This window comes from Aptenodytes patagonicus, chromosome 8 (assembly GCF_965638725.1).
Source record: "Aptenodytes patagonicus chromosome 8, bAptPat1.pri.cur, whole genome shotgun sequence".
Classification (NCBI taxonomy): domain Eukaryota; kingdom Metazoa; phylum Chordata; class Aves; order Sphenisciformes; family Spheniscidae; genus Aptenodytes; species Aptenodytes patagonicus.
Window position 1 is genome coordinate 19,480,751 of NC_134956.1, and position 19,562 is coordinate 19,500,312.

Here is a 19,562-nt window from a genome sequence, read left to right on the forward strand (position 1 = left end):
GTGAACTGAACTAACAGAAGTCAGCTCATACCCACCGATATTAAAGATCTCCATGGACATTATACTTGGCTTCAGAAAGCCTAGAAGGAACCTCTGGCACCCCAGGTTCCTGTATCTTGTCATGTTTGAGTAAGAAATTGTATGCCATGCTTAAGCATGTGTTAGCATCCCTGTTCAGAGACGCTCTGGTTGAACTGTTAGCTCTAACATCATAGCTTTAGCTTAATCTCATTTCAAAAGGAGAGAAGTCCCTAGCTAGATGACAGCAAAGATGTTACAAAATTTAAGGGGAGAAAAAAAAAATTAAAAAAACAATCTTCAAAACAAACAAAAGGGGAAGGAATAAAGAAGCTTAAAAACTGAACGGGGGAAGGGGACATACAAAACCTGTGACAGAAGACAAGAACACGGAGGTGTGAAAATTGGTGAGCAAGGGAAGGTGCATGTTACCTCCGAGTTGCTGTTTCTGTTTGCTGGTTCACATTGTTGCGAGTATTAATATAATCGTACTTCTGGCATAATCTTATTTTGATCTTTTGTGGAGGGTAGCTCCAGTGAATTTTTTGCCTTAGGCTTAAGTGCTGTTAGATCTGGCTGAGTAGATGTCTGCCAGTGCTGGCTTCTGTTTCTTTTTTATCTAGTGCCAAAATTTACAGATTACCACGTAGCATCGATTTTTGTAGCATAGGTTTACATTTGCTAATAGTAGTCGTCTGATGTCATGTTAACCTAGTCCTACGCTCCCACAGATTCCCGCAGCCCTCTCGGAGATGATGTGCGTGCTGCAGGATATGGCTCACCAGCGTCCCTCACTAAATAGTGCCCTTTGAGTAGTCAGAGAAATAACTGCAGAGTCCTACCGGAAAGAATGGATTTTCCTTTAATCTAAGATAGCTTGAAAAGTGCATCTGTCCTGGAGTTTGAGAGGAAAACTTAAAAACCCATGAAAAGATAGTTTTCAAGATAGTTACTCTGTTTTTTATTGAGGGTTCAGGTTCTTCTGGAGTCCTTTCTCTGAAGTTCCATTGGATTGGGACCCGTTAAATTAGAGGGGACTTGGATTTCTTTGTGCTTTTCTTCCTCTCTCATTTCACAGGGGCCCCAGCAGTGGCTCTCTGCTTCCAGGCAAGGACATAATGATACTCTGTGTTCTCTTGGTGCAAGGAGTCCATGTAGTCGATATTTAGGGTAGTCTGCATCCCTCCTGCTTGCTGTGTGACAACAGGCCTTGTAAAGACTGCCTGATCCACGTTTGCTGTGAAATTTCAGAAATTGCACACTGTATGTGGTGAAGTCTGTAAAATAAAGATACAAAATAGCAGAATTAAGACTTCTTTACTGATATATTTAAATTGCTGGAGGCAAAAAGCATATTCAGTCTCTGAATTAACCTGGTACTAATCCTGAAGAGATGGAAATTGAACCATCTTTCCCAACAATTGGTTTGGAAAAAAGATGAACCTGATGTAACAGACACTTTTCTTTTGGAATAGGATTTAGCTCTTAAAACACACAACATTTAACTACTAAGGAATTAATGTCTGTAGACTGAGCTAAGACGAGGTGGAAGAAATCAAGAGAGGAAATGGTCTCTAAAGAGACACAATCTATAAATAACTGTGCAGAGACTACGACAAAGGCTGCTGTTGTTCCGTAACCAACAAAGACCAAAAGGACCAGTTTGTTACATTGGTAACAGTACTTAATTGATAAGCAAAATCAGGGATTTCTGTATAGAGCGAGCTAAGGGAAGTTTCAAAGTACCTCTTAATTGAAACGGGCTCATTGCAATCAACTGCTTGTGGAAGTGTTTGCAAACTTTATTGGGTCACAAGTTAACTGGCTTTGCTTCTGTGGTGAAAGGTATCACAAAATGGCCACTAGTTTGCCGAGAGGGTTTTCTGCGTAGATGTGACCTAGTGATTGAATTGCTAGGTACTGTGTAAAGTACTCTTGTATGCCAAGTTGAGATGACGACTAATTCCTTCAACTAATCAATTCTAGCAGGAGTCTGACATGGAAAGCTGTGTGAGTATGTGCAGCTCCACTTCTAAATGTGACTTTACTGTGGAAGTTAAATTCCAGAAGTAGAGGAGTCTTATTTCAGGGACTGTCACTGAGTGCGTGCTTGTAGGTAAGGGAACAACACAATACATTGTAGGCTGCACAAGCTGGGGAACAGAATCCCTCCCGGTGTGTACTGATACCTTAGAAACAGCCTTGCTGATCACACAGCTGATGTCTCAATGATTTATACAGAGCCTGAATGACCTGAATGTGGGTGCTTGTTTTGCTGGAGTAGTAGAGGAGAAAGGCAAGCCTCAGACTCCCCTGAATGTACACTATGATGAGTCTGAAGTAATAATTACCGTATTTGAAATTTCTGTTATATAAAAGCAGTCATTTGTTTGCGCACCTTGTGAAGCCAAGGCCTAGAAATATGAAATCTCATGAATGAAGGCTTTTTAGACCATGTCATTTCGATGAAGATAACAAGCTAAGCCTGGCATAAGCCACTCTTCCTTCATTTACTTTTTGGGAGAGTAAACGTGGATGATCTGAATGATGCTGTATTTAAATTTCTTCTTAGCCAGAAGTGGCTAACAAAGCCTTAAGGGAAGCATATTTAAGTTGGAAAGATGCTAGAGTTTGATGAAGGCAGGGAAGGACCCTCCTTAGCACCGGAAAAAGGGCATCAAATTCCATGTGTCTCTGTTTTGAGACTTGCATCTTCCCAGTGAAATGGCTATGGGAGTTTCGAACATTTTCCCATTGCTTTGTACTTGGGCAAAGGGATGAAAGGCTCGACTGTCTTAATAGATTAGAGCTGAAATGTTTGCAAACTGTTTAATTTTTTTCCAGTTTCTTCCAATAGGAGGCATTTGAAATAAATGCCAGGTGTTGCTGCATTGTGTCCATTATAAGCCTCTTCTGGCTTGGTGTTTGGTGTGTCCCCTCCATTTCAGCCTAGTGACTGCTTGCGTGCTCACAGCACTGCCAACTTGTCCATCTCAAACCAATGCCCTCAGCATAGGGGTCCTCTCCCCTTTCCAGTACCCTGAACTCTGCACAAATAACTGTTGGCCTTACCTTACAAGTCAACTAATTTTAATTCCTCTGGGACCTGGAATAGAATTGGGAACAGAGGTTGTGCCTCAATTTTAACTTATCTTTAACTGCAGGTATTTTAGCCATGTGAGATGAGCTGAAAGTGTTGTATGCACTTTATATTTTTCAGGTGGAAGGGGTTGTATAAAGTTTTAGTCCCAAAGATGTGACTTGCAGCCATCATGGAGAAGAGGCCTCTGAGAGGCTCATACTGAGTGTGGACCATACACGTAGTCACACTTGTAGTAAAAAGTTAGACCTGAAGCTTTGACCTGTGGAGTTCAGCTTGCTGAGAACAGTAGTCAAAGAAAGAAGCCGATCAGTCTCTTTACTTATGGATCACTGATTTAAACTGAGAGCGTTGGCATCTGCCTCTAATGTAAATTTCCTTGATAAGCATTCATGTGTACATGCAAACCTGCAATGTTTATCAGCTGTGCAAATTTCTCCCTTCATCATCTTTTATTTAGCTAATGCTGCATCAGCAGTGCTTGTGCTTTGGTTGTTGCACAGCTCTTGGTATGGTTCCTCTGGTGCTTGCAATTTCTGCAGGACTTCAGCATGCACATTCAGCAGCTGCTGCCTGCGTTACATTCCCCTTTTGTGGTGATTGCTTGCACAGGTCCTGTTTATTTGCACGGAAATCCAGCACAGTGTTGACACCTTCGGGGGGGGGGGTGGGGGGGGAATCATAAACCTGTTTTAACAAGCAGGGTCCATCTTGCAGTAAGTAAAGCAGCTTGGTGACCTTGACTATTCTCCATGTTTAATTACAACCCAGCTGCTTTGCTTTACCCAGGCTTCGAGATGCTGATTTCTAGATTTTGGGTGGGGTGGGTCTCTCTCTCTCTTTTTTTTTTTTTTTTTTAATAAATTCCCTGAAATTCCTAATTCGATTTCACATGTCTGGTTCTGAACTTCAAGTCCCTGGGCTACAAACAAGTTCTTTGTGTTCTCTTCATGCTTAGGAGCATGACTAGCAAAAGTGCGTCCAAGTCAGAAGGGTGTATGACGCTATTGCTGTGCCTGTGTCATGGATGCATTTGAGGGGCCAAAAGATACAAGGGTCAGCCTTGTAGAGCAGTGAGAGAGAGTGGTCACCCTGACATTAATGCGGATACGTCACAACTTGGACTGTAGTCTGTGATGGACAGCTGTGACCTTAGATTTATTATAGATGTTCCTTTTTTTTTTTTTTCCCCCTTTTTCTTAAATATTGCATTCAAGAGCTTAAGGGGAGGGCGAGGAATTGTAAGGCTGGATCTTGGTGATAATTCACTTACATTTTTCCTCTTTCACTTAAAGATTGAGTCAGGGGATTTAACCTTTGTCGTTGGCCACTGTCTGTTCAAGACAAGTATCAGCATGGCTTCTAGCTGGTGGTACTTTAATGGATGCACATCAACTTTGCTTCTTATGGTAGCTCCAGATGGCAGAGAAATTTTCTTAGGTCTCAGTCTGGCAAGGACAGTCAGTAGGAGTTTTATAGTCCAGGCTGCGACTCACTCCATTGTATTCAACAGCAGTATTTACATGGGTGTAAAGTTAATACTCTAATCTCTGCAGGGATCAGTGTCTTGGAGGGGTTGGTTTTCTTCTCAGCAACGATGATAAGTGTTGCTACTCAGATAACATATCAGTGTTTTCTAGCTATCTTTTCAAAACCTAGTTTGAAAACAAAAAAGAGATGGGTAAAATAATTCACTCAGGATAAACTTCTTTAAATACGTTTCAATTTAAAGGGATAGCTTTGATAAGTCTTGTTGGAATACTGTCCTATTTCTGTATAAATCTCCTTACTTAAACATACCTAAATAAGAATAGCAGAATGAACAAGTAACCGAGGAAACTTAATGTCAAAATAATCTTCCTCCTACTGATGCGTGTTCTTGTTACGTAAGTTAAAGTAAACTTAAATGTTTTCTGTGTAGGTAGCTTTCAAATCACTGGAAAATGTGATTGATTAATACAGTGTTCTCCCTCAAGCATGTGACAACGTGCTAAGTACTTTCACTCACATATTCCTGGAAAAATGGGGGCTTCCTCCAGGAGCGTTCTGTAGGCTCTTTCAGATTTTTTGAGTAAGAGAAGTGATGGGGGTACAGACGTAATAGTTTCACTGAAAAAATAAGGAGCAACAATACAGCAATATTGTCAGCATGTTACCTCTTCTGCATATTCTCTGTCTGCATATTCTTGAGAAGACAGAATTTTCCCAATGTAGGTGTGTTATTCCTCGTGCCCGTGCATATCTGCGACTTTTGCTGACCTTATTGCACGCTCTGTTTGCACATGGAAGAGAGCACAGATTTCTTAGCAGATCCTAACTCTGTTCTTCTGTACAAAGCCTTTCATAAGGGCAAAACAAATGATCCTTTTCCTTGTTTATCTTTTCCAGTTGCCTGTGTCTGGCAATTTGATTGACCTTTATGGCAACCAAAGCATGCCTCCTCCAGGACTAAACATCAGCAACTCATGTCCAGCTAATCTTCCTAATATAAAAAGGGAGCTCACAGGTAAATATGTCTATAATACCACCTTGGAGCAATAGTATAATTGTTTTGAATTCAGGTGATATTGGACATAATTTCTGTTATGAGAAAGAATATATGGATGAATAGTTACTTTTTGCTTTGTGGACCATTTTTTAGCAGACGTATTAGCCTGCAATGCAGTTGCATTCATGTGTGGGCATGTGTGTGTTCACTGTGACAAATTAAGATAAAGTCCCTAGCTGTTATAGTGAAATCTGCACATTGAACACATTGTGTCACAGGAAGCTTCCATGCATCTCTTGTAGAGCTGTTTTCTAGTTTGGGCTTATTGTTTGCTCTATCAGCACCAAACTTTAACAACTTGACATCTGGAGTCTCTGTGGGATTCATGTTGAGGAATGCTACATGTTGAGGCTTTACTCTAGTAGGGGAGGACAGTAATGAACGAATAGCCTGTTGTAATATGAAATCTGGACACCTAGATCCTATAAAATGTAAAATTAAGCACTCGAGAGAGAATATGCATCTCTTAAATTAAGATGAAAATTAAGTATCCTATAAGTTTCTTGCCATGTCGGTTCTTCCAGCAGTGCTCTGAATAAGTCGTGGGAGGCAGGGGGAGAGAGGGGGGACATTAAAAGCCTCTTTCTCTCAAGCACATGTGTACAGAAGCTAAATAGTTTGAAGGAAGAAATAAGAAGTTTCGTGTTCTCAAGCATGTTTTATTTTTGCTGTTCTGCTTCACTTGAAAGGATATAACCACATGTAGGGTACAGTATACAAGGCAAACTTGCCTGCAGGAGGAACAAATGGAGATCCATTCTAGAACCGATGACAAAATCATCTTAATACCCAGAAATGGCTGTTCTTAAGCCCAACAGGGAGTTATACTGTATGCAGTATGGTAGAGGCATAATTTCTTTCTTGTCTGTCGTCTTTCTGGGTTACTGTTGTGAAAACTCGCAGGCTGACTCAGTTGCAAAGCAGGTTCTGGGCAGGAATTAGTTTAAGTAGAGCAGTTTTAATAGCCCAGGAGTCAGCTTCTCAGGAGGAAATGCCACATCTCTGAGCTGGCAGATATTTGCATTTACATGACCATGCAAAATTTGAGTTCAGCACCAAATGAAGACACACAAACTGCACAATGATTTGTGGTTGCTAGAAAAAGAAAAGCTTGTACAGCGATGGAACTATGTTAAGAGGAGGGTGGGAGGGGATGAGAACTACTCAAAGTCCTGCATGAAACAGACAGTTTCATTGCCCCAGTTATAGAAAGTTAAAGGCGTCTGTAGACTGCAAACTAAACATCCAACTTGTCAGATGTCCGGGCTGGTGGATTCACTGCAGATGTAAGACTTCAGGCAAAGAAGGCAGAAAGAGAGGGGAAATCAGTGAGTGAAGTGGTCTTATGGAAGTCCTCAGTACATCAAAATAGACCTGAACTAAGTTAAATGTCGATATGCTACATTCACCTGTACACAGAAACAATTTAGATGAGTGCTTTTTCTGTTCAAAATATATGCTAGTAGATTGCATTTAATTTAGGAGAGGTTTAGGAATTAAACTCAAATTTAACAGCAGTCACTTTGACATTGATCTGGCCAAGCCTTTGTGCAGAAAGCGCTATTTGATGATGCTTTCTGACAGCCAGTGATTTTAAAATCAGCATGTTATTGCAGGCAGGAGTCTTTTCGTTCTCCATTTCCTGATTTTGCTGTTGGAATTAGGCTGGAGAGAGCTTGCAATATTTAAATCTAGCATTTGTCAGAAATCTTTCTCCATCCTACTGTATAAATATCAAAATTACGAAGAACAAAGAAAGGTCAAATCTATTATCCCAGTGTCTGATGTTGATGGCGGTTGTGAGTTCTCAGCTGTGGTTACTGAAGCATTTAGTGGGAATCCTGCTCACCCAGGAGTGCAGTTTCCATCAGTTTTGGCCTTACAAACCTCATATCTGTTTCATAAGGCAATGTCAGATTAAGCCCAAATTTCATTGAGACTTGCAGTAGTCTTTCAAGCTTTTTTTTTTTTTTTATTCTTTGGGAGCCTAGCGTAGAAGATGATGTCTTGTTATACTGCATGTAATATTGGGGTAGCTCTGTATTCTAAGTAGTGAAGTAGTCAACTTCCAGTACTCCAAGGGAAACCCTTATCACCTCTTATTTTGAATTGGGTGGGACATAATCCGTATTCCATAAAAACAAAAGAATACAGGAAAGAAACTTGTTGGAATGAGGGGTTTGTTTCCGTAATGGACTGTGTGATAATAGATCACTTGTCCTCACTGACTGACTGCAAAACTAAATAATGCTTGCTGGTTTTGAGATCTAAATGCAACAGGGCAAGGATTAATAACCTCATGCTTTTTAAAAACTAAAAGGGATAGAGCAAACAAAAAAATAATTAAAATTGCTTGAGAAATGTAAGATCAATTGAGAACTGAAAATAACAAATTTAGTTATGCTTTTGCCTGAACTATTGTATGCCAAAGTCTGATAATAAATGTATGGAGCAAGGTTAAGAAAAGTTCTGAGTTGAGAAGACAACTGATGTCCAGCATGGTTGTCATTATTTTTCTTTTTGCTTTTCCTGAAGCAAGGACCATTGTTTTCTAACAATATTGCTAATAAAGGTGTTGAATTTTTCCTCGCTTTTTCATATAATGAGAACAGTTAGGGTAGCTGGAAAATACAGTATTTTTAATAGGTTGCTTAAGTTACACCTTGAGTCTTACGGTGATGTGCATGCACGTGCCACAAAAGGACGTAGCCTTAGTTCCGGTGAGTAGGGCCTGTGACTCCTGACTGCTTCACATCCTGCACAGGTAGCAATGCAATAAGCATGCTGTTCCTCTGGTTCAGCATCTGTGTGGTACGTGAGCGTGCCGGCTGTATGTAAACAGAGGAGAAGGTATGTTGGATTTCAGCAGTTTGTTGTCTTCAAATACCTTGCTGAATCAGGGCCTCCGTGGGAAAGGTTCTCGTCATGGAAGTCAGTATGGGAAGTGTGGGAAGAGATGCTCCGCGGGTGCAGGGGTGAAGTTCAACACCAGCGTTGTGTTTTGGCAATCACAGCTTACTGTACAGGCCCTTCTCACTCGTTGGAATGGGTGTAATAATTGGTTTGACAAATATCGATCAGGCTTCCTGCGCAAATGTTTCACAGACTGAAACGTTGTGTTTGAATTACTTTAATTCTAATTACTTCATTCACATGCACAGCATGTATTTTTCCTACAGAGTCAGAAGCGAGAGCGTTGGCTAAGGAGAGGCAAAAGAAAGACAATCACAACTTGAGTAAGTTTTGGTTCTTCGCATTTTGCACCAATTCGAGTAATGATTTTAGGCGTTAAGTGTTCAAATGCTGGTGTTTTAAATCTGAATGAGACATTGCATGTAGTATATAGCACCAGTTCATTATGTTATGCCCATAGATCAAGTATCTCGAATTCTTGTGAAATGTGTGCTTAAATCTACTATTGAATTTTAAACTCTTGGGTTTTTTTTCTCAATAAGCCAATTGAACGGGTGGTTGTTATCAATGAAATTACTGGGAACAACATTTGATCCAGTTGCTTTTAACAAATCCACCTTGCACAATTTTGCCCCTTTTTTTTTTTTTAATTAATCTAAAATCTTAGATGTGTGGTCAATTTGTGACTTTAAAAATCAGTGTGTGTCCTCAGTGTGGCAATTTTTTATAAATTCCATTTTTGAAGGGAACGCATATTTCCAAGTTGGAAAAAAAAAATTAAAATAACGAGCATCTTATGACTTAAAAGGACAACTTAAGGATCCTTTATACTTTATATTACTAGAGAAAAGGAACTGTTACGTGCCTTGAGCTATTCAAAAGCCTTTTCCATAGCATGAAAAGCTAATGCAGAAAAATTGCTATTTAAGTTTGACTTTTGGATCCTGAAAATGTTGCATCTGGAAGAGTACTTTAAAAAAGAGACTATACATTTTGCCCCTTTTCCTGCTTTGGGATTTCCTTGAGCATCTAAGTTTTTGCCTCTGAATTTGTCTGTGATGCTTTTCCCTAGGAAAACATTTGCTTCTTGGTTGAGCAGTTGAGTCCTATGCTAACACAGCCATCCTTTTTCTTAGAGTCTCAGTTTAACTCTGCCACTTCAAGTCCCATGTTTTTACAGTATAGACAGAACTTCTGTCTTAGTGTGTCCACGTGTAGGAGAGCAAAATACTCGTGTCACTGGATTTTAAGCTTCAGATGAACATTTCTAAGGCGCTTAAAGAAATCTTTGATGAAACACTTTATATGTTGTAATTAAGTGTGAATATTACTTGTAACATTTGTGCTGTTTTTCCTGAAGTTGAACGAAGAAGAAGATTTAATATTAATGATCGTATAAAAGAACTAGGCACTTTGATACCCAAGTCAAATGACCCGTAAGTATAATGTGCCCAAGGAGACTGTGGGAGGGAAGTGTTAAAAGAAAAAAAAATCTTAGGGGAGAAAAAGAATTTACCAAAAAAAACTGCCCTAGGACCAAAAAAGCAAAAAATCCTGAGTTTTCTTTTATGATCTTGGCACTTCTACTTGGCTGTAGAAATGCTTGAAGATTCCATTATATTTTTTTGAAGATTGTTTCGGGGTTTATTTTTTCCTTTTTGGAACTTGCTTAAGTTTATATTAATTTGATGATTTTTGTCACAAAGTAGTCACAGTACTGTTGTGCAGCAGCTCAGCATCTTGCAGGACCCTGTGCTTTGGCAGGGCTGGGGTTGATGCTAGGAATGGCTGCCTTACCAGAGGCAGAGTTGTCAGGATGTGAAACCTTGGTCTAGTCTTGCTGCTTAGCTGGCTGCCTGGCTGCTTGTCTTGCTAAATGATTCTTTGAATTTATTAGATGTCATAGTTCAGCAAGACAGAACCAATCCCTCTTTCTGGGAAAATGGAGGGCAGTTCCTCTGGGAAGCCATCATATTCCCCTTCCCTCCAAGAAAAAAGAAAAATAAAGAGCATAGCTGTGTATCTGTTCAATGATAATTTGCCAGTGTTTGTGGTAGCTTCCCAGTAGTTCTTTTAGGTAATTTTACTATTACTAACTTTTCTTAACTTTACCCAACACTGATTCAATAGCAAGGAACCCCCTTTGCTCTGGAGCTTGAAAGTCTCACTTAAATCTGAATCAATGCCCCATGATGCTTTTGGGGAAAGTTTCCATTATCTTAAGGCAGTTGCTCACAGAGCAACTCATAGCTACTCTTCAGAGAGGCTCTTTAGCTTCCTCTAAGGCAGGCAAGGCAGTTTTGCACATTATCAACCTACGGGACAGGTGGATCTTTGGTCTGGTCTATACTAAACTTCTTTTTTTATTTCAACAAAATAAGGTGATATGGGGGAGAAGACGATGCAGGCAGCCTCTGTCTCTAAAGCGGGTGGGGAAGGGATAATGTGGGAGAAGCAGTATGGGAGCCGCGTACCCCCTGACTGAAGAACCGTCACCCCTAGGCTGCAATATGGCATTTGCATTTTAGCCAGAGTTTAAGTTTAAAGCACCTGAATATTGCTGTATCGGGCTGCTGTCTTCGTACCGTAACACAGCTGTGATACAGTGCCACCAGGAGGACCACTGCTTGCTGCTTCTTGGGAGCTAAAGGGCCTCAGGTCTTTCACCCCCAGAAGAGCCGGGTCATATATGGTCCTTTTCATTCCCCAGCTGAAATCAGGCATCACCCAGACAGCAAGCCCTACGACGGTTGAGAAGAGTCTTGTGGGGTTTTTTTTGTTGTTGTTGTTGTCTTGCAGCCTTGCCATAAGGCAATGAAAGGAGCCCCTGGTCTTCAGTCGCTCTGCACAGTGCTGGTCCCAAACTGTGCAGAAGGCAGGGGGTTGGCCTCGGGGGGGCTGCGGGGAGCCTGGATGGCCAGAGGGTAGCCCCTGGGCTCTGTGCCCTTCGGCCAGGCCGGGGCTGGCTGCAGTCTGCCGTGCAATAGCTGCACTCTGGCCCCCTCTAGTGCATTTCAGATACCTTCTGTATTCATAAACTGGGAATAAATATTAGCCAGGTGTTGTGTATATATGAGGTGTAATCATAGCTACTGATGTGAAGGTAATGACTATAAAATAAAGCCTCCCCGACAGCCTTAACTCTTCCTTTTTTATTAATTTCAAAGGGATATGCGCTGGAATAAGGGGACTATTCTAAAAGCATCAGTGGACTACATCCGTAAGCTGCAGAGAGAACAGCAACGCACAAAGGAGCTTGAGAACAGGCAGAAGAAGTTGGAACACGCCAACAGGCACCTGCTGCTCAGAATACAGGTTTGCTGATAAATGAGCTGCAAATGCTCTTGATGATGTTGCAGTGTGTGACTGCAAATAATGGTAACTGAAGCTTGTTTGTAGGAACGTGGGTTAGAAGGAACCACCATTTTGATAAATGGTGACCAATGCTGAGATGTCTGCAGAGATTTTTCCAGAAAAAAACCAGGATATGTTAGTTTAAAAAACAAACAAACAAAGAAAATTCTAACGCTTTAGTAAAGACTTAGGGCAGGTGTATTTTTGTTCTACTATGGCCAACGTAAGTTGCAAACCATACTATAAGAGAGATTTAGATGGTAATTTTTTTTGGGGGGTGCCAGACCTAACAAATTGGGACTTCATATATGATTTGCTGATAGTGATCAAATTCAGTTCAATTGTTTGGGAGTACGTTCACTTTAGTTGTCTTGTTTGTGGAGTTTTTTTGACCTCTAGCTTTAGTGCTTGTTTTCTTTTCTTCTGAAGCAGTTTCAGACAAATGGCAATAAATGAAATCTTTTTGTTTTGCTTGTGGGTTTTCTGAATTGTGTGGGGACCAATCTAGGCCCTCTCTGTCAGAGAAGCTCTGCAGATGGCAGTCTTCTACATCTGATCGCTTATTTCTTCTCTCAATTAGCCTCTCCCTGATGCTCTGCAGGAATCTGTCATCTGCTTTCTGGTGGAGGTTAAACACTGCTTGCAGGACAAAATGAGCAGGGAGGGCAGTGTTGGTGACAGACACTGCAGCACCGTATCTTGAGTTCCCCATAGGTACCTTGGGGACTGGCAGCTGTATTTAATGTTGAGGCTGCCCTGGCTTGTCTGAGCGCAGTTGCAGAGAAGCACACCTAATGCAAGTGCTTCAAGAGTTTTTGCAGCAAGACAGCCAAGACCTATGGATGTTGAGCTGCTTTTTTTTGTCCGAGGAGCTACAGTTGGTTGTCTTCCTTGTTCCTTGAAGTCTGTAGGACTATAAAATGGTTCTCCTCAACACTGAAAAGCAGTAGGTGGCATGAATATGTTTTCTCCGTGGGTTGTTGCCTTGTTAGATTCACCCAGGTTCCCAATAGCCTGTATTACACAGAGATTTAGGGGTGAGAACTCCATTTCTCTAATTAATTCCTTTGCCTTCACCTCAAGCTGGATGGGAAACCTTAGCCTTGCAGCCTGCACAGCTTTTGTTGTCAACTCGCTTCTCCAGGTGGGCAAAGATAGCTGGATATCCACCCCTCTCCATAAAAGGGTAATTAAAGAAGTATATTTGGAATTGGGTGTAAGAACACATAACACAGACACAGTGGTGTCCCAGATGTTCTCACGTTGCTACTCACCTGCAGTGTGAACAGCTGAATTCTGCATGCAGGCTGCAGTGTGCCAGGCTGGCTGCTGTGTGAAGACACCCCTGAACCGCAGCGCGGCTGATCCACAAAGTAGATAATGAAGCTAGAAATACCTGAGAGTCAAGTGTGGAAGTAAACAGCTTTAAAATAGAACAGGCTGGGTTGAACTCCAGCGCAGTTTTTGTACTTTGAGCAATCTGATTGCTAGAGTGAGATGATAAAGATGCACAACCCTTCTGCAGAGCAACATCAAGCAGTGGTATTTCAAAGCTAAGTCAAATCACTTTTTAAGCATCTTTCATCTTCCTTGGCATTATCCATCTGCTCTGGCTCCTTCAATCAAAGTAACATAAAAACCAGACCCTTGAATAATGGGCAATACATCTGTCAGCAAATAACCTAAAGTCTGTATTTTCCCTTTTTGCGTTGATTCTGATTAAGCACAGAATAAGGAGCTCCTGATTTTGGCACGTTAGCTGATGGAAGAAGTGCTTCCTTCCTCCACCTTCTCCATTGATCTTGCAGTGTGCCATTACAAGCTTGTTGTCTTAGGTGAAAATGGAAAAAAGGCTATTAATCAACCTCAGTGATAGGAACATCCAGAAACAGTACAATCACAACAGTGATTGTGATTGCCTAATATAATGCATAAGTAGAAGCAAAATATCTGTCTTACTGCTGCATTTAAAAAAGGGCATTTAAGCGAATACTTCTATTTTCTGTCTTCCGTCAAGTGCATCTATATGATTAAATGTGAAGGTGGGGTTTAAACTTTTCATGAAGATTTGAAGAATCCTGGCTGTGTGTGAAGTCTAAAGCCTTCCTATGACTTGCTTATAATTTTTCAGTGCAGGAAGAGTGTTGCTCAGTTTTGGCTGACCTCTTTACTTGCAGCTCCACCAGACTTGTAGAATGAGAAATGTCCCTTCCCGTGTCTGAGCAGGAAATGACAAGCATCATATAGACATACTATGCCTTCACATACGACTTTTTAAGAAGTACTAAGCATGTGCTTCTGCTATTTCTTCCCTCCCCCCCAACTTTTAAATGCTTTCCTCACCTGACCTGATGCCAAACTTGCCTACTATGGCACTGGTCTGAGAAGAGACCCGAGGGGAAACGTGTCTGTTCTACAGGGCGCTGGGTTTTGGCTCTGGTGTAGATTCTGAGGGGAAGTGTGAAGGACCTGTGTGGGGTTGGTGTTCACCCACCTCTACAAGAGAGTAATGTTCAGGTGAAAATCTGCAGGGCAGAAGCGTACAAGGTGCAAGCACTTGTCGCTACTGGAAAGGGAGGAAAGGGTTTGTGTGCAACAGAAGGAAACTGTAAGTCGCAGTACACAGGGGCGTGAGATGACAGATTTTGCTTTCAGATTTTTTTTTTTAATTTGTCCCTTATCCTCCTTCACAGGAACTTGAGATGCAAGCTCGGGCACATGGACTGTCCCTTGTTCCATCTACAGGCCTTTGCTCCCCTGATATGGTCAACAGGGTCATCAAACAAGAGCCTGTGCTAGACAACTGCAACCAAGACATCATGCCGCACCACACAGACCTGTCTTGCACTACCACCCTCGATCTCACTGATGGTACCATCACCTTCAGTGACAACCTCGGAAATGTGACTGAACCAACTGGCACTTACAGTGTTCCTGCAAAAATGGGATCCAAACTGGAAGATATCTTGATGGACGATACCCTCTCCCCTGTCGGAGTAACTGACCCACTACTTTCCTCTGTGTCTCCTGGAGCATCGAAGACAAGTAGCAGGCGGAGCAGCGTGAGCATGGAGGACACCGATCATGCTTGTTAGCATATACTTGGCACACCTTTCATAAACTGCTTTGGTTCTTGATCAGTAGATTAAATAATTTACCTTTTGTAGAATTTTTTGATTTTTTTTTGTGCTTCATCAGTAGCCCAGTGTGTGCCCGTGTGTGTATATATTATATATATAGGATTTTTTTTAGAATTTTTGTGAAGAAACTTGTATATTCTATTTTAAAACTACCAATGCCTCCAAAATATTGTACAGCATATGTACAGTATCTGTGAACTGGATTCGCCAAGAACTTTGAACTGGTCAAATCTACTCAAAGCAATAGAATTACAAATGAAGAGTCTGTTTCTACTGGGGGGGAGGGGGGAATCGTAGAATTGTAAATGCAACCTATTTACTTGGAAACACAATGTAAAGTTAAAGAATGTAAAGAAACAAAAAAAAAGTCCAATTTGTAATTGTATTAATTGAATAGTGCTGCCTTAAAGATACAGTGTCCCTCAAACGTTGGTCTTTACATGATAAGTGTTTAGGGAAAAATACCCACCCTACTCCACTCAGAATACAAACAAACAAAAAAAAGTGTTAAGACATCCTGATTGTGTTGATTGTGATATAAAATGCTGTTGCTGAAAATTGCAGGGAGATGCGAGTCTCTTTCTCAGAGTGCCATTTCATTTTACTCTGAGCTGATTTGGGTTTTCCTTTTGATCGTGGTTCGAGTTTTTTCTCTTAAATTTTTATTTTGTTTTGTAACATGCATTGATGGCTTGCCAACAGTAAACCAAACAGGAGCACTGTAAGTTGGTATACACTCTTTGGACACACAAAAAAATTGATACATTTTATCAGCTGGGCACATTATGTTGTACATATCTAATTGGCTTTATTTTTTTTAAATTGCATTGTACAGTTTATTTTGATTTGCATGGATTCCTTAGTTATCCTCAACTTTTTGTTTTAAATATATTTGTATTTCATTTGTAAGATTTTTGCCTCTTAATATTGCAACAATTTTTTGACATTTTTAAAACTCATTGGAAGTTTTCTGCGTTCTTTGTAAACACTTGAAAGGAAGCTTTTATGCAGGGTTCTGTGTTTTAAGAGAGATTTTGAGAATATTTTGTATATTACAGTCTCACTTTGAAAATGTTTTTAAACACATTTAAGGTAGAGTACAAATTTAGATTAGGTAATAAAACAACTCTGTAGAGAAACTGAACTTACATATTTATTTTTAGTGATACAGAAAAAAAGTAGTAATATGCTTGGAAACATAACTATGTAGTTAATATACCCGTTATAGTAATTTGTGTTTTATTTCAGCACAGGGGCTGACATAAGAAAAAAAAACAAACAAAAAAAGAGTAAATTACTGTATCTGCAAATAACTGTTACTTGATAACAATGTTATTAATTTTTAACATGCAACAATGTTGTAAAAGTAGTTCGGTGCATTATCTACTCAAGTGTAGTCCTATGCAATAACGGTAGTTATACTTGTATTATATCAAGCCTAGGTGTTTTACAGAGGTGACATGTGGTGTTATGAGCTAGACGGATGGATTGGATTTCTCAATAGCGGCCTACAGCTGACTCGCAAGCGGCAGGCAAGTGTATCTCGTTCAGAATGAAGTGCCTTAAACTCTAGTTGTAGTCTTCCTCGACTAGCACTGACTGAAGTGTGGCATAGGAGAGAGCTTTAGGGTGATGTTTTATAGGACGTTGAAGTGTAGCATGGTGCCTACGTATAGAAAACAAGAGCTTCCCGTTCTCCTTTGTGCTACACTGGAAATTACATAGGATAAGTGAAACGGTTAGTGACTTGAGTGCCAGTTTGGCAAGCTTTATAAGGAAACCTTGGTCGCAGCAGTTAGTGTTCAGAAATCAAATGTGAATTGGGTAGCGATGGGACAGCTGGGAACAACGTCAGGAGTTCCCGTAGCCTGTGGCGTGGCTCGCTGAGCTTTCACCCAAACGTTTCCCCGTGGAAGGGTTCTTGAAGTGTCCCCTGCCTGGCACTGCTCCTCCCGGCGCTGATGGCGAGGGGCGCGGGGCTCGGCGGGGATGCAGCTTGCTGTTACGGTACTCTGGGGTCTATGTTCGCATCGCTCTTTCTGTGGCTGTTGCTGGCTGCATCCGGCCGTCGCCGTTTCTGCTTGAGCAGCGAGCTATGTGTTAGTATCGATGCAACCACCAGGTTGTGGCTTCTTTTTTTTTTTTTTTTTCTCTCTTTTATTTTTTGAAGGAGGAGCTGGAGTTTAGATTATAATGATGCCTCTCCCCCCGACCCCAGACAGCTTTTGGGAATGTGTCTTTCCTAGGGTAGTGAAGCTCTGGCCCAGGGCAGGACCCGGGAGTCTGCATGATGCACTGCAGCCATCGTAGTCCTCAGGCAGGGAAATTCCCTGCAAAGCAGCTGCGCCGTAGTTAGCTCCGAGTCGAGTATGCGGGTACAGGCTTCTGGTGCTGCCGTTTGGTAATGGTGACAGGTAAAGAAAATCAGGGCTGTAAAATGCTTGTAGCTGTAATACAGGGTTGTGTTACCCTTCCCCATTAAAATGGGACAGCTCTGCAGCATTGTACAAAATCAGGGTGTGCACGCTTGAGTGTAGTAACTGAAAACCACTGGATATATTGAATAAGGCTTTTGGTTTGATGTCCATGCTGGGCATTCAGAAATTTAAGTCTAGACTGTGGTATATAAATATTTTTCAAGCTTACATGAAACACTGGTACTCGCTGACAGCCATGACTTCTGATTTTTTGGCTACACGCTGTGTGGATATGAGTTAGGATTCAAGGAAAACAGTTATATCAAGAGCTGGATTTCTTGATAAAAGTCGCTGTGGGCCCAGCAGCTGTGTTGTGTGTTCCCTGTATGTTGTGTTGCTCTGGGGTAACATATGACTCAGTTGTGCCCTGCTCACTCTTCACCCCGTGTTTCCTTAGGCTACAGCCCTCCTCTGAGTTTGCTCACCCTTTGAGTGGAAGCACGTTGACGCTGCAGTGGGGACATCTCTAGGAGACACGGACCTCCAGGCAGGTGCTAACTGGGGATGTCTTTGCCTGTTTGCGCATGGTGGAACGTGTGGCTGTGACGTTTTACAGGGGATCAATGGCAGAGGACGGAGACGGCCGTTAAGGGCAGGGTTTGGCATGAACTAGGTGGAGTGAGATGGACATAAGTTGTTGCCCAGTCTGATGACGGTGTCTTGTGTGACACTGGGCCGGCGGTGGCTTCCCTGAGCGGGTGGACGGGATACCTACCAATTCTCACTTTGCCAAAGCCATGCAACAAGCAGGAACATGCAGAGTACCATGAAGTTCTTCCTTACTGCTTTTGGCCTATAAAGCAATATTTAACTCTTACAACCTGTAAAAGCAAAGAGAAGGTACATAAGGAGAGCACAAAGCACAAAATAATGCACTTACATTTATGTTGTTTGACATAAAATGCACTGGGGGGGAAGCTGATGTTGATAATAGTATAAATACCTATATTTCTTGAAAAAAGTGACATTAATTACTGCCTCTTGCTATGATGCTTGGTACTGTAATGTTGATATTCATCTGCTGTTGACTGCAGCAATAATTTGTGTATGGTCCATAGCACTGTAAATTATGGATCAATATTAATGTATCCAATGAAATAATTTGAACTGTTGTTCTTGATAGATGGATTAAAGCATTTGGTTTTTCACATACGTCTGTGTAAGTCACTCGTTCTCCGTGTAAGTGAATCTTGTTTTTCTGTGCACTTGAAGAGCCAGCAGTGCTCCTGTGTTTGTGACTTGGCGGTGGATGTGTCCGTGTTCCTGACCTGCTGTCAGTCAGCGACCCTGGTTGCACCAGAGCTGTCCGGTTGTGTTTGTATTGCCGTAGCACGGGTGGGATGGAGCCCATGGATCAGGCCCCACTTGGGCTTTGCAAATGCACACCAAAGCAGATAGACCCAAAGCTTACGGTTCCGCATAAGGAACAAAACAGGCGGACATGGAAAAATGCCTCTCTCCCCTCCCGTGGGCTCTTGCCTTTCGCCTCCCTCCCTTCTCAAAGGAGCGTCTGCCAAAACCACCCCCGGCTGCGTTGCCCTTCGCCTCCCACCAGCTGCCCTGTGTCAGGCGTGGGCTCGGTGAGGCCTCGGTGTACCTACACCTCTTCGCCATGCTGTCACTCCTGCGGGGTCACCTACCCCCAGCAGTCCTACGCAGAAGCACCTCCCCGCCTTCTCTGGCTGACCTGTGCACGGAGAGATCCTAGTCCTCGCTCTGCTCACCCCCTGGGTCACTTCTCTGAAACCTCCGCTCGCCTAATGTGCAAAGGGCTGCTCCTGGATTGTGCTGGGAGCTGCAGCTAGTGCTGGTTAGGAACCAGCTGTGGTCTTGTTTTGTCTTCCCATCTTCATTATTTTTCCCTGTCTCTGTTGCTTTCATCCCTTCTGGTCTTGTTCTTCGACAGGCTGTCGCTTACTGTGCTCACAGCGTGGAGTCCTCGCCATCTCTGTGGACGTTGCTGCAGCAGCAGTGGTGATTAATGCGTATTATCTCATGGGTTTTAAGCCCTG

The 19,562-nt window shown here is 41.9% G+C and overlaps 1 protein-coding gene across 6 annotated transcripts in view; it reads left to right on the forward strand.

Moving 5' to 3' along the window:
* MITF (melanocyte inducing transcription factor) overlaps positions 1–18,702 on the forward strand; it is a 111,821-nt gene extending 93,119 nt beyond the window's left edge. For 4 of the 6 annotated variants that reach the window (XM_076346634.1, XM_076346636.1, XM_076346639.1 and 1 more), the window contains 5 exons: positions 5,507–5,624; positions 8,828–8,902; positions 9,940–10,015; positions 11,747–11,894; positions 14,627–18,702. In XM_076346634.1, coding sequence (XP_076202749.1) covers positions 5,507–5,624; positions 8,828–8,902; positions 9,940–10,015; positions 11,747–11,894; positions 14,627–15,028 — 819 coding nt within the window. In that variant the 3' untranslated portion in view covers positions 15,029–18,702. The remainder of the gene's footprint in view (positions 1–5,506; positions 5,625–8,827; positions 8,903–9,939; positions 10,016–11,746; positions 11,895–14,626) is intronic. The other 2 variants (XM_076346635.1, XM_076346637.1) reach the window with 1 other exon arrangement.
* Positions 18,703–19,562: the final 860 nt, after the last annotated feature.